The 16,479-nt window shown below is 37.8% G+C and overlaps 1 protein-coding gene across 1 annotated transcript in view; it reads left to right on the top strand.

Annotated features, from left to right (window-relative positions):
• Nucleotides 1-16,479, top strand: part of LOC106869534 (uncharacterized) — a 34,447-nt gene that overhangs the window by 14,438 nt on the left and 3,530 nt on the right. The window contains exons 3-4 of the mRNA XM_014915308.3: nucleotides 4,295-4,489; nucleotides 14,649-14,762. Of these exons, the coding sequence (XP_014770794.2) occupies nucleotides 4,295-4,489; nucleotides 14,649-14,762 (309 nt within the window). The remainder of the gene's footprint in view (nucleotides 1-4,294; nucleotides 4,490-14,648; nucleotides 14,763-16,479) is intronic.

The raw sequence follows: 16,479 nt of genomic DNA, 5'->3' as shown, positions 1-16,479 counted from the left end.
GTCATAAATGGAGCTATCAATGATTAGCGATAAATTATGGAGGTCTGATACTGGTACTCAGATTACAAACGTAATACTGGTGTTGGCAACATAAGTTAAACACACACTCACTCACACACACACACACACACACACACACACACATATTTGTATATACATGTATGTGTGGTGTGTGTATTTATATCTTGTTTGTGTGCGTATAAATAACTTAGAATTTGATCTCTGTGTTATTAGAAACCAATATTTCATTAGTTTTCTAACAAATAACAAGAAAGTTTGCCAACAAATTTGTTAAACCAAATATATTTTATATTTTGTATTTGGTTGATATTTAATAAGGGAAAATATATTCCAGTTCTTATCTTAGAAGAAGTTAGCCGAGGTTTCGGTATCCCTTTTAGCCATCTTCAAAGATTTTAAAGAATAAAGTCGAAAATCAATGAAGGAAATAGCCAAACAGAATTCTCTTCCGTGGAATTGTGCATTGCACGAGCTTAAGAGTGACCATGTGAGTGAGTGTCTCTGTGAGAATGAAACACAGATTTGTTGGTTCAAACCTTCTCATTCCCAAAGTCTTATTTTACTACTGCAAGTGAAGTACCGAGCTGGAAGATTCGTTAGAGAGTCGGACAAAATGCTTAGCAGCATTTCATCCGGATTTTTACGTTCTAAGTTTATATACTGCAGAGGCTGATTTTTGCCTTTCATCTTTTAAGGTTCAATAAAATAATTGCCAGTCGAGTACTGGGGTCGATGTAATCAACTTCCCCCTCCCCTCAAAATTGTTGGCCTTGTGCCAGAATTAGAAAGAATTATTAGAGCAAGTAAAACATGTTTTATTTCACTGAGTTTAACTGAAAATAAAGATACGGAGTATAACAGCATTGCAAGGAGTGCGGTAGAAACGAACAACAGAGATGCGTGCGGGCGTGCATGCGTGCGGGCGTGCATGCGTGCGGGCGTGCATGCGTGCGTGTGTGTGTGTGTGTGTGTTTGTGTGTGTGTGTGTGTGTGTGTGTGTGTGTGTGTGTGTGTGTGTGTGTGTGTGTGCATATATAGAATCTTCAAAAAAAAATTTAGTCGAGACAACACTCACCCTCTCCCAAACACCAACAACAACCATTCCTACTCAATACTAATCTTTTAGACTCCCACTCATTATTACTTTCATACAATTCTACAATTTCCGTTCGACTCAGTCAATATTCTTCCGATGACATTTTTATCTTGGCTCGTTGACAATTTACACAACTTCCTCTCTGCTTATTTTGGGTCTATCAATAATGATTTTTCAAGAGGTTTTGCCAAATTTCTGTCGCTTCAGCACAGCTTCACATATTGATCTAATTTTGAAAAACACTTGCTAATTTTCGAAATGATTTCCTATTCTCTCGACGTGTGTAAATGAAACTGTGTACATTAATGAAAGTATATTCATTTATTTATTTACATATATGCCAATTTGCAGTGAGCCTCAAAGAAGCGTAACAAATAAAGCTACACCCAGTCGATTTGTATGGAACAATAGGATTACATCTACGCTATGTTGTCAGAGTGTTCCCGTCCTTAAACATGCAACATACATAGCTATGTATTAGGTCGTCAAGTATGAAATTTGTAGTAAGGTATAGGGTAAACTTTGACAGCTACTCATTTTGCGCCATTATTATGTTTTGGCAATCTTTATTTTTTTTTAGAAAGCTGACGCATCTATTTCTTTATTCTAACTCATTTTGCACTTTATATAGTATTTATAAATCGTTTTTTGCTATTTTTGTTTAGCGATGGATAAGTCGGAAATTCGTACAGTTTTGAAATATGAGTTCTTTCTTGGAAATACAGCATCTCAGACAACTCAGAATATTAATGGAGTATTTCATTCTAATGTTATTATACATCAGACAGTATAAAATTGGTTTGCAAAATTTCGTTCTGGTAACTTTGACCTCACAAATGAGCAAAGCAGTTGACCAGAAACAAAGGTGGATAATGACGAACTGAAAGGCACTGTCGAGTCAGATTCATCTCAGTGTCCGTGAATTATCGTTGTTGTTTGGTGTTAGCAAGCAAATAATATTGATTCCCTGAGTTCAAATCGGTAAAGTGAAAAGTTTGGATAATTGAATTCTACATGAACTCAATGAAAATCAGAAACAGCAATGTTTGGAAGCCTGCATTATGCTACTTTCTCGTCACAAAAGTTAATCATTTTTTAATCGAGTTGTAACATGTGATGAGAAATGGATCAATTTCAACAACCGTAAACGTTCAGCACAATGGTTGGACAAAAATGAGCCACCAAAACACAGTCCAAAAAGCAAAATTCATCAAAAGAAGCTGATGGTGTGTGTTTGGTGGTCTGACGCAAGTGTGATCCATTATGACTTCATTAAACCTGGCTCATCAATTACGGCTGAAGTATACTGCAGCCAACTGGACTAAATGATGCGGAAACTTACAAACAAAACAGCCTAGATTAGTCAACAGATCCACTCCTATTTTATTGCAAGACAACGCCAAACCACACATCGCAAAAATGACATTGGAGAAACTGCAGGAGTTGGAGTTGGAAGTTCTCCATCATTCACCATACTCACCTGATCTTGCCCCCACTGACTACCACTTCTTCCAAAATTTGGATAACTTTTTGATTGGAAAAAATTTAATTCCGACGATGCTGGAAAACAGGCCTTCTAAGATTTTATTGACTCTAGATTGCCAGGCTTTTACAGTTCCGAGCTGGACAAGCTACTGCTGAAGTGGCAAAAGTGTATTGACAATATGGGTGCTTACTTAGATGAATAAAATTATTCTTTGTATTTATAGAACATTCCTAAACTTTTTCTTTTCTAAAAATTTCATACTTGACGACCTAATATGTATGTATGTATGTATCTATGTATGTATTATGTATGTATGTATCTATGTATGTATGTATGCGTATGTATGTATACGTATGTATGTATGTATTATGTATGCATGTATGTCATTATTCAGTTTATTTTAAGATTTCTTCCCAATAGAGAAAGAACCGGTTTCTAACCTAGATCTAGGGCTCCTTCATTAGAATTTCAACATCAACAGCAGGGTATTTTTGTTTGTATGTATGTATGTATGTATGCATGCATGCATGCATGTATGTATGTATGCATGCATGTATGTATTTGTGTTTGTATGCAGGTAAATATGTATATGAATATATGTATGTATGTATGTATGCATGTATGTATGTATGTATGTATGTATGTATGTATATATGGATGTATGTATGCATGTATGTATATGAATATATATATGTATGTATATATGTATGTATATATGTATGTATGTATGTATTTGTGTTTGTATGCAGGTAAATATGTATATGAACATATATATGTATGAACACATTATTAGAGGTCATTCACTTTGCTTTAGACATTATGGCTAAGAGCGGACCAAAGCGTCACCTTCAGAGCTGATTCCTATATTTTAGAGGCTTTCTCCTTGTATGTCAAGGGAGAAACAGACTTTGTGAGGGCTTTCCTGTATATTCAGCATCTTCGAATGATAAATCAATGAAGTGGGGACTGCTCTTCTCTAGTTGTAGCCTTTTGCTTATGGCTGGGTCGGCATGCAATAATGAAACGCATTTATGGATCTTTCAAAAGTCTCGGAGGAAACTTTGGTTAATTCGCATAAATAATTTCGGAAGTAGTTTTACAATTATGGTCCTTTATAAACGAAACTAATGCAGGAGCTTGAAGAAGTTTGGGAACCTGAAAGGACAACCTTTCATACTCTTGTTGATTCTTTAGTGTCTGCTAAACTTTGGAGTAGCATCTTCCAGACTCTTCCCCATAGACCCAGACTTGGCTCTGTGGTAAGAAGTTTCTTTTCTAACCATTTAGAAAAGATGTGTATGTTTTCTGTTCCACACATGCGTTTGTATGTTCGTTTATGAATGTGTTTACATGTATGTTTTTTGAGATGTGTGCGTGTTTGTATGTGTGCGTGTTTGTATGTGTTCCATATTTATATTATAGTCTACATTAACGGTTTCCAACCCTAATTTTTCCAGTGGACCCTTTTGATTTCTACTTTACTCGAGTGAGCCCTCGTAGTCATTCGATATTTAATTTTTTTTTTATAATTAAATCTTATTAGGAATTTAATAAAATAAATTGTAAAATTATAACCAATTTATTGCACATCAATCTTAACGATAAAATTTTGTATGGACGGCCAAGGGTCATATGGACCCCATTTTAAAGAACCACTGCTTTCAATAATTCAGTAAGAATCTATTTTTCAGGAACGATGTGTGTAAACAAGACGTTTTCAACGAAACTGAAATCGTGGTTGAAGTCGCGTTGGAATTATAATACGGCATTTTACCCTGGGGAGAGTCGTTTTTCGAAAGCGCTCGAGAAGAGAATTGAACAAGCAATGGGACTTCGTCCAGGGAACGGTGGAAAGTTCCAGATTACTTCTTATCCAACTGGAATCGGTAAGTGATTTTCCACATCAGCCTTAGATGTATTTCTATTGGAAAATAAGTTGCGATTTTTTTGATAAATTTTGTGTTTTAAATATTTATTTCTTTATTGCCCACAGGAGGCTAAACATAGAGGGGACAAACAAGGACAGACAAAGAGATTAAGTCGACCCTAGTACTTATTTTATCGACCCCGAAACGATGAAAAGCAAAGTCAACCTCGGTGGAATTTGAACTCAGAACGTAAAGTCGACGAAATACTGCTAAGCATTTTGCCCGCCGTGCTAACGATTCTGCCATCTCCCTTACTATTACCATTACCGCACTAATTAATTGGAGAATTATATCATTTAGGACATCTTTGGTAGACGACTGTGGCTTATTTGACACTGGGAATTCAAACATCTCTCTACACTTCAATGATTACAGAATATAAACCAGCGAACACCCTTTTTTCTGAGATATGCTCACAAAAGAAATTGAACTCAGCAATTTTGTTCTTTAAACTAAACAATCGTAATTCCTTACTACATTCCCTCCTGTTTAAGATCCTCCGATTTACTCCTAAACAATATACTCCAAGCGTCCTCTGTATTTACTCACTTTTACAGATTTACAAGTTCACACACAAATTCAGTGTGTCCGAGCTAAATATTACCGTTTGCATAAAAGGAAAATAAAATAGAATATCACATCCAGAAATAAAAGCATTGAAAAACAACTTCAACTAGATTATGACTGGGATATAACAGTTTACTCAATGTATCCGCCCCCAGCTTCCGTCACGGTCTCAAGACGGCCCCGGAAACTGGTGCGTCCCAGAGATCTTCGAACACCTCGTTGATGTTGGATACCAGTTCGGCCTTGTTGTTGCAAACAAAGCAGTTGGTGTCTTTCTCAACTGCACCCCCACACATAGTAATCCATGGATTTACAATCTAGAGAATTAGGAAGCCAGAAATTGGGTCTGAAGAATCGTAGAAATTCTCCGAAGACCGCTTCTGATTATTTCCAGCGGTATGGCAAGGAACCGAATCCTGATGCCACACACGTCCTTCCAGCAACAACCCTGTCCAGCCAGGATTTAACTGCACAGTCTCCAGCAGTTTCATATAGCTGTCTGAATTGAGCCTAAGCCTCTGTTTCAAAAGCGTTCGAATGAACTCCGGTGTGCGGGCGCTGAGTCTCTTCCTGCAGACCATGGCTTCGTAGTTTCGGTTGCAGCTGTCCATGTCACGTCTTTACAGTCTTTACATTATTCACAGATCATTGAGCAACAGTCACGATGTTGGCCTTTTGATACCCTGTGTGAATCATCATGATACAGGGAACTCTTTCCCAATAATCAAATGGTTCCCAGTCCTCCATGTCAGCTAACTTTTTCTCAACCTCAACTTTAATCTTTATGCTCCCCAACACACTTACGAACACATGCATATGAATATGCGTATCTGTGTATGTATACAGATTTATGTATGTATGTATGTATGTATGTATATATGTATATATCTGTAAAAATATGTCACACTTATTCGGTAGCCATGATAAAACTCCGAGTTTCGGATGCCGAGATGGGATAATTATACTAATGTGTCCATCTGTTTCAATTTAATTAAATTCTATGTCTTTGTGCAGCTGAAGATTGCTCTGCATTTAAATTGATGTAATGATTGCATTGTTCAATTAAATGGAGTTGCATGAAACGATCGTACTGCATTACCTCTGGATATCCTTGTTGCTTATTCTGATTTTAATCACCTTACTTTGAAATCGTATGGATAATGCCGTACTAAAATTCTGATGCCTCAACTTAAGTACCATATTCATCTGAATCTAAATTTTTGCTATATATATATATATATATATATATATATATATATAGAGATATATATATATATATATATATATATAAAAACAAAAGTAAATTAGTATATGCATATATACGTACAGGTATGTGCATACCGACATCCACCTGTATGTATAGGTGCATATCTGGGTACAGGACATTGCACACAAACGTAGACGAGAACACACGAGCCACATAGAGAACATTCTACTTCTTCAGCTACCCACGTTTTAACACCGGCGTTTCGACGAGCTTCGGGCAGGACGCAACGTTAAAACGGCTCGTCCCATGGATCGCAGATTAAATCTGTATACGCAAATTAAATCTAGCCATGGAGGAATGTAGTGGCGGACGAAAAACAAGACAGGAAAACAAACAGAAGGCTTCGGCCAGACGAGAAAAATTATGTGTGTATGAAAGCGATGAGGCACGGAACCGAGAGAGACAGTGGTAGCGTGTGTTACTTGGCGAAAGCCAAGGAAGGAAAGGATTATTGACTGGAAGCATGTGACCATGCCGGTGTAAAGGGAAGAGAGAGAGAGTGGTAGAGGGAGAAAGAGAGGGAGGAAGTAGAAGAATGGTGAGCAACGAGAGGAAAAGAGAAAGAGAGGAAATACGAGGGGGAAAGGAGATACGTAGTAGTAACAGAGGAAGAACAAGAGGGGTAAGGCGAGATACGTAGTAGTACAGATGAAGAACGAGGGGGGGGGGGAGAAAGGAAAGAGAAAGAGATAGAGTAGCGTCGGAGGATAAGTTTACGAACTACTTACAATTTTTGTGAGACGCTGCGTTCAATCATGTAAAAACAAAAGTATATATATATATATATATATATATATATATATATATATATATATATATATATATCAACGTGGAGCTGTGTGGCTTAGTATGTGTTACACTGATGATCGTAAGATTGCAATTTCTATTCCTGGACTGGGCGATGCGTTGGGTTTTTGAGCAAAACACTTGATTTCACATTGCTCCAGTTTACTCTGCTGGCAAAAACACACAAATATTTTTTAATGATAAACATTGATTGCTTAGACTAGTTTGAAAATCACGATTCTTCTAGAAAATTGTGTATAAATGTTATATAGCTGATTGAATCAGCCCCAATTTTTGTGTGTGTGAGTGTGTGTGTGTCTGTCTGTCTGTCTAGCTCTTACTTTATTGATCGCCAGTGATATTTGAGCCATGAATCTAGTGAACTTAAACTAAATCGTGTCTGTCAGACGTTGGACCACTTCAGTCACCGCTGATTATTGTTGATAAATATTGAAGTGACATTTTTGCGTTGTTTTATTGTAACTTTAAAACAAGTTGTAGCTTAAAACGAGTTTTTGCTGATAGCAATATTATGAAGAATTGTATAATTAGAGAAGTTTCTGCAGAATGGCGTCTACTCGAACTTTTCTGGATGACTAATTTCTTATCATAACACTCTACTTGAACGAAGGGCAAACCATCGTTTGGAATTGTCGAAACCAAATGCAAAACTTTACTGAGCTCATTTCTGCTTAAGCATTGTATCAACATATACTGATCTATTTTGATCAACGCCGCGTTCACCACCTCCTACGATTGAAGATGCTATCCATCCCACCCAACCCCTATGTTAAAATCTATAATCTGTTCAATCTGTGGGTATATGTGTTTTCATGTGGTCGTCTCAGCCCTGGTTTCAAATCCTATCATTACGATGTGTGTGTGTGGCCAAGGCAGTCATTTCTCAAAGGCCCGGTCTAGCAAGTTGCAAATACGTAATACAAGAAGGTACACCTCTCCCTCTCTAACCAGTGCTAAAAGTGAAACGCATTCTTTACTTTTCCTGTTGGTGTTTTAAAGCAATGGAGAAACTTAAAGCAATGGAGAAACTCCTCTCCATACCAAGCAATCGACATGCCTACTCTTACTAACTACACACATATTCGTCTCTGAAACATAAATCTCTAAATTTGGTTAAAGAATCTATTTTTGTTGTTCATGTTACACTCTCTTTTCCAACTTGGTTCTAAAAACTATTGTCTGTGATTGCGTAAAATCCATTCCATCATTTATCTGCCTCACATGGACATAACCAGCTAAGACTTCCAGTAACTCTGAATCAAACGCTTCCTTCTTTTTCTCGACTCCTCTTCAGTCTCCGCGGCTCTCTAAAAACCTCTAGCTACCAACAGTTATTTCACTGTCTTTCAACCTACATTGAAAACATCTCTTTACAGTAACATCTCTCAGTTATCAACCTCGCTGAATTTATTGCCTGGAATTCCTCTGCTTATTTCGATTAACCTCACAGTAACAACTCGTCTATATTTGCTATTCTGAAATGACTGCACTAATTGTTATCTTCACCAATCCCTGGCTAAGCACACCAATACTTTTAATCTTTCTCCTCAGCCATCCTTTACTAAGCTATTGCTAAACGTGCACCCATAAACGGCATAGTAATCAAAGCAACAGACTTCGGATCTTCTCTAGACACAACTAATCCTGTGAATTTGAATTCTTCAAAAGTTCAAGACTTCCGTCAGTTCTTGGCAGTGAATAGACTTAATCTTTTATCTGAGACAGCTAGTAAGTGACGAAAACATCTTCCACGTGTTCCTCTATACTCCTCACACAAACTAAGCCCAAAATCCCTTCGCACAAGTGCACAATTGATAAAAATATCGACCTACATCTGGAAAAATTCTGCCGCCATCGCTATTAAAAACCATTAAAGCCCGATGCCTGTAAGACAACCAAAGCTGAGGATGTTTGCACCGCTTGACCTACAAGCTCCTCTTCTCAAATTACAAACCGAAATTTTGAGAATTTTCATCAACTCTATATAATCTTAAACGCCACTTTTTGACCAAATAGTTTCTGTAGGAAATACTCCTGTTGATAGTTCAACTGTATTGATTTCATTTCCATCTTCTATGATGCATACCTCCAACAAAAATACCACACGAAACCTCTGCACGTCGGTTGTGTCATCATTTCCGCGCATCGTCACTGAATATAGTAAATATTGTATCGTTCCTTAAAACAAATGAAAGGAAATTGGTGTTGAAACAACATCCAGGCAATGCTCTTTATTCCCAAGCATTTTGCCCTGCGTTTTACATGCTGTCGGTTTGAACTCACGACTTTTGAGCAAGTAGTCCAGTACCGTTTCCTGTTGGTCACTTTTCCTCGATATAATGACCAGAAACACAGGATTACTTAATCTTATCAATAATTAAGTTCTGGCTTAATGAATATTTCGACAAAACTTAACCTTTTGTTCGGATTTCAGGAAAATATTCAAAGGAAATCAATATTATTCTTATAACATTTACTTCCTCCTCCTCCTCCTCACTCTACTTCCGGCTATTTTACCTTTCAATGGGATTTCCATTAATTATCATGTCTTAGTTCTCCATATAATTCATTGCTCGTTGAATGGATATGTAGCAATGCAATACAATACACACGCATGTATGTATGTTTATGTAGGTAGGTAGGTAGGTAGGTAGGTAAGTAGGTAGGTAGGTAGGTACGTACGTGTGTGTGTGCGTGTGTGTGTGTGTGTATCATGTATGTATATGTATACAATATCTAGATGAATGCATGTGCGTGTGTGTGTGAGTAAATATGAAGACAAACAACAGAAGCGGGGTGTAAAAGAGGAGATAAGAGAAATAACGAATGATTAAACTAAGAACTAAATGAATTGATGAGTTAAACGATTAGAGAAATAAAAGAAAGTAAATTAAGTTTGGTCATCAGCACAAAACATTACGTGCAGACGACCACAATGTCGTCTGTTTATCTTGGGTGAAGAGAGAAGGCCGAAGGGTAACAGGGATGATACTTTTCAGAGCCACCGTCATTGGTGAGAAGAATGGAGGAAATTATTTACACTTCAAAAGCCTGAACCAATTGTTACTATAACAGACACAAGTAAACGTACATAGACACCAGTTGGGGTGGGGGTTAAACCGATATAAGGTCTACTATCCAAAAATATTAACGGACCTTCGACAGAATTTCCCTCAATTCCTGTAAACCAAATTTAACTGAGAAGACAATTGTTCAGGAAACCACGAATTGAGATTGAAACCGTAAACATTTAATTGCGTAACAAACTTCTTCACCACACAGCCTTGGTTTCTCCCATGTAGCCCACCATGTCCACTTCTATTGTACCTGACCCTAACAAATACAGGTTTTATGAAGGCCAGCTGCAATATATCGCTCTGTCACACAAGACTCACAGCAATATCCCACTGCATGTTGTTACAAAAAGGCATATTTGGAATAATGGATCTTCAAATGAACCTGGTCATTCGACCAATAAAATACCGCTTACCTAATCGATCTGGTGTATCTACTCACCAAAGATCCTCTTATGTATATTTACTATATTCAAGTTGTTATGACACGTTACTATATATTGATATATGCGAAATACATGTTAGTATATGTTCAAATAAAGGCTGTCAACTGGCAAGCACCTTAGTACGCCGGACAAAATGCTTAGCGGTATTTCGTTCGCCTATACATTCTGCGTTCAAATTCCTCTGAGGTCGCCTTTGGCTTTCATCCTTTCGGGGTCATTAAAATAAGTTCCAGTTGAACACTAGGGGCGATGTAATAGACTTACTCTCTCCCCACGAAATTGCTGGCCTCGTGCCAAAATATAAAACCAATATATGTTAATATAATGTGGCAGTCCTATGAAAGGGAAGAATGCTACTGCTATTTAGCCCTAGAAAACACCGTTTCCAGTTTCCCATGACACATTTTCTGTGTCCTTATGTTTTCAAAGGGGAGATAAGCACCTCCACCCAGCAAAGCCAGCATCCAGAGACTAGTTTCAGAGTCATTGCTCTTCATCAGTCTGGAGTAGCATGGCTTGCTATCTGTCGATGCTTATTCGCCTTTGAAAACATATATATTTCAAGTGAATGTGTGTGTGTGTGTGTGTGTGTGTGTGTGTGTGTGTGTGTGTGTGTGTGTGTGTGTGTGTGTGTGTGTGTGTGTGTGTGTGTCTGTGTGTGTGTCTCTGTGTGTGTGTGTGTGTGTGTATCTGCTTTTGTGTTTTATACATTCTATCTAGATAAATACATGTGTGTGCGCGCGTGCGTGCGTATACATATGTAAACATTATGAAGCAAGCAACACGGTGTTTTGAACTGCAACTAGGAGCTCTCCGCCGACAGTTCACCAGATTTATGGAGAAATAATGATAAACCAGAGACATGAGGTGGTGGTGCAGCTCCATTAAATAATGACATTTGACGTACAAATTTTCTCGATTTATATCGATTTGAGAGACAGTGAAAGAGAAAGAGCGAGTTTGACTCATATTGATTTAGATATCTGGTCAACTCACTTCCAACTGGTTTAAAAAATTTCCATAATGATGAAATATTCCACCACCACCACTAACCCTCCGAACACGTCACCTTCATAAAGTGTATCGAGGACTAATCATGAGCAGGTATCCACTTTGACCAGCAAATTGGAACAGGTGAAGGGGGACGAAAGGAAGTGAAGTGAAACGACATGAGTCTGATTCGCAGACTCATCTTGCTGGGAGCTTAACATCACTTTACGACATTGTCAAGCACACGCACGAACGCACACATACACGCACGCACACACACACACACATTCATGTATATGCACTTTTATATATATATATGTATATATATATATATATATATATATATATATGCACTCATGCATATACAAACACACATACATAGATTTGTGTGGTGGCGTAAATACGCATGTGTATACACGTGTGTGTGCAAGTATGTGTGTGCACGCATGTCTGTCTGTTTGTCTGTCTGTCTGTATGTATGTATGTATGTATGTATGTATGCACAGAACAATATTAAGTTTGTTATATTTGCATCGAATTGGTGTTTTTTATTGGAGTGTTCCATCAGTATTCCTTGTTTTTAAAGGTGTGAATACCTATTGGTTCTGACATGCCTTTGATGTATACGCCAGGGTAGTCCTTCCTGCAAATAGCATTGCGAATAGTCTTCGCAACTATATCATGCTTCGGGGATAGGTAATATCCCGAAGGCATTTTGTGTGTTTACTTCAGCCACACTGTATCCAACTCCCCAAAACACACACATTCCCCAACACACTTTACAACATGCATACATGCTTACATCCATCCATCCATACATACATACATACATACATATGGATGATGATGATGATGATGATGATGTGGGTGATATCTTCCACAATGGTGTAGCAGAACCGATATTTTTTTACCACAACGTGGGGATTTGGTGGTATCTTTGTCCCTCTTGTTTGTCAGGTATTTAGTAGCTCTCTGCTGTTCGTGGATATCCTCCTAAGTGTGATATAATATATCTTTCAAAGGTTCAGGAGAAGCTACTCTTCCTGTTGATACTGTTGTTGCCCTCTCACTTAAGGGATATGTTTAGATAGGCCAGTCTAGCCTCCTTTGGGTCGCATGAGACAGTTGTCTTTTCAGAGTATCTGCACAGTAGTTCTTCTCCAATTCTGAAGATGTGGTTGCTCTCTCTTTCGAGTACGCATGGAATGTACTCATTTCTTTCTTTACTGCTCAGCAGGTATTGTCTGAGTGATACAATACGACAGTCAAAGGCTGACCTTATGCATCTACCGCCATCACTTCGTCTCACGTGAATTCTATCGGTGTTGCTGATAATGTGGAAATTGCCACTGGCGGTTAATACCTTCTGGTTTTGAAGTCCAGCCAGAGTATCTCGTCCAGTGTCCAATCCAATCTCTCAAATGTTCGTTTATAGCACTGGTACTACAAAAGCATTGTGAGATATTGCATGTATGTATGTCTGTGTGTATGTATATATGTATGTGTGTATGTATATATATGTATGTATGTGTGTGCATGTGTGTGTGTATGTGTGTATGTATGTATGTATGTATGTATGTGTGTGTATGTATGTATGAAGAAACTTACAATAGTTGCATACATGCCTGTATGTATTTTAAGTTATATATGCTTAAATATATGAAGATATATATTTATATATATACTTTTAATGTGTGTGGGGGGGCGGCTTTCAGACCCCAGTCTCAACGTATAGATCATTTCATATGCCGTGCATTTCCTCGAACTGTATTTCAGGCCGCCCCATCCACGCCCATTACGTCGATGGCACTTCCACCCACTCATCCTGTGTCCACTTCTTCTCCCCCCCCCCCCCAACAGTTTTCCATTCCCCTCATTTAGCATCGCATCACATTACTTCTTCACTCGGCAACCAAATGGTTCACTGGTTCGCTACGCAACCAGGGGACTGGTCTGGCAATTCAAACAAAATCTGGTTTTCTGATTTTAAAAATAACCAACCAACCAGCAAATCAAGCGGAATCCTTAAGTGAAGTTAATAATTGTATCAACATATTCCTAGGTTCCATCCCTCGAGGAACCAATTAGATTTTGGACGTATCTTGACCACTCGTCTTTCCACTTACTCTAAACCACTCGACGCTAATCAAAACCATTTCTTGTTGACAGAATATAAATAATCACTTCTTTAGGCGGATTAGCAGCTTGATAAGTGTGTGTGTGTGTGTGTGTTTTATATGAGTGTATACAATGGATGCTGTATGTGTGTGTATGTGTGAGTGTGAATGTGTGTGCATGTGTGAGTGTTTGTGTGAGTGAGCGTATGTATGTGTGCGTGTGTGTGTCTGTGTATGTATATGTACGAATATCTATGTCTCTATGTCTGACTTCCGGTAGTAATTCCCCTTTATCAAAATGATGGCCGCTCAAAACATTATGTAACTTAATTGTTTCAAAACCGTTTATTTTTCTCTCCCACCTTAATAATTTATTTTCAACTTGTTTCCATCTGTGTCCAGTGTTTATGGTTCTGTCTGTTTAACTACTAATGTGTGTGTGTGTGTGTGTGTGTGTGTGTGTGTGTGTGTGTGTGTGAGTATGTATGCATATATTTACGCATATATTATATTAGAGGGAAAAGGATAACAAAAGCCAAGGCGGAACGAGCGTCTCAAGTCATTTAGAATAAGGTGAATAATAAGGTTAAGGTGAATTTGAAGTCTTGGAGCTGTTTCTGGGATATCCCAAGTGATAGGCTAGCATGTCCGTACACCGTCATCAGAGCTCCAGCTTCAGCTGTGAACTTGGAACCTAACGGATGACTAATTATAGCACTTACACAGCGTACCTATTCGTTTAGATCACCAGTGAGCTAAACCCTTCGTATTCTATATTTACGTATAGAATGTAAGATTATATTTGCTGTATGTCACATAATCCCAAACTAATTAAGTCGTTATTTTCAGGCTGCTACAAACACACAGACTGTCAAGAACGTAACGATGATCAACGAGACAAAGTTGCTACGGTTCTGATTTATTTGGAAACTGTAACTGAAGGTGGCGAGACAATATTTCCAGGTAAATTACCTTTAATTGGAAAAAAATGTTTACAAAATAGTAGAATGAATTAAGAAGCCATTTTTTAATGTCAAAAGCGTAAATGTTCAAACTTTGTTTTAGTATTGTCAACGTTTTGTGTTGGTGTTTGTTGTTGTGTCCCTCCCACCCCACACCGACACCCGTCTCTTATTAATCAACAGACAGGGTGAGAACAACTATAAAAACTAGAGATTAACGTATAATATAAGAGTAGTCAGATCAAATTCTGTTGTTCTGATTAAGATCATTTCACTGATACTTCGATGTCTTATTTCTATTGATAATGTAAAGATGTGTTTTCATCATTCAACTCTTTGTCTCTGTATCTGTGTGTGTGTGTGTGTGTGTGTGTGTGTGTGTGTGTGTGTGTGTGTGTGTGTGTGTGTGTGTGTGTGTGTTCAAAAACATTCGATAATTCAAGGAATTATTAAATTGATGACTAAATATCGATAAAGTGAAACGTTTGTATTTTTCTTAGATCGAATCTTAACCCTCGAATACTACCTTTTTCTTTTTATTTCTGGGGCCAAAATACTTTTCTAATCTTGTTCATAACCAACAAACCGTACGTTTCCTCTTCGTTAAACTGTAGGTATTGCATTCTTAAACCTAATTGATTCAACATTTTAACAATGATTTCAAATTTTGACACGAGGTCAGCAATTTCGGGGGAGGGGTAAATGGATTACATCCACCCTAGTGTTTAATTGGAACTTATTTTATCGACCCCGAAAGGATAAAAAGCAAAGTTGACCTCGGTGGAATTTGAACTGAGAACATAAAGACAGACGAAATGCCGCTAAGCATTTTGTCCGGCGTGCTAACGATTCTGCCAGCTCACCTCCTTATTCAGCATCCTGTCTACTATAGGCACAGGGCTTGAAATTTGGTGTGTGGGGGGGGGGGGAGAGGATGAGTCGATTACATCTACCCCAGTGCGTAACTGGTACTTAATTTATCGACCCCGAAAGGATAAAAGGCAAAGTCGACTCCGGCGGCATTTGAACCTAATTCAACATCTTAATAATAAGATTTCTAAGGTAAACCTGTAGATAAGACTATTACATCACAGAGTGCACAGTATTAAAGATACTGAAAGTTTTTGTGAACCGCAAGGACTTGGCTTGGTTTTCAAATGACAAACTGCGAAAATCTGAAATGAAATTCTTATCAAAGAGAAACAAAAACTTCGCCTGCGTTTGTTGAAAGATGCTGTTTGAAGGTTTAACAAATATGAAGAGACGCGGAAATAGGAAGAAAGGAAGACTATCAAAGCGCTGATAAGAATTTCCCTTAAATTCAATGATTTCGTGACAAACTCTTCTACTTATAAACATGTTCTGAGTATCTGATGAATTGAGCAAAAATTTTAAAACTGAAGATGAAACAACAAGAAACTAGTTAATCCTTGTTAAATACCTAAAGCCAATATATACCTGATTGCTAAGATATCGTTCAAGGTTATTTACAAACAATATAGAGACAAATCAAAATGGAAGATAGAAAGCCTGATTCATTGTAGACATGTTTTAAAATGTATTGACATTAAAGAGAGATTGTGACACAATTAGACATGAGGGATTCTTTTGACGTGAAGATAGTTTATGTTTGAAAAACGTTGATTAGAGAGTATTTAAGTCAAACGAAGGCAGTTTAACTATAAATTTTTCTCCCCACCCCCACCCTCTCTTTCTCT

This window comes from Octopus bimaculoides, chromosome 10 (genome assembly GCF_046866305.1).
Source record: "Octopus bimaculoides isolate indiv1 chromosome 10, ASM4686630v1, whole genome shotgun sequence".
In the NCBI taxonomy this organism is placed as follows: Eukaryota; Metazoa; Mollusca; class Cephalopoda; order Octopoda; family Octopodidae; genus Octopus; species Octopus bimaculoides.
This window is presented reverse-complemented; position numbering and strand designations above follow the sequence as displayed.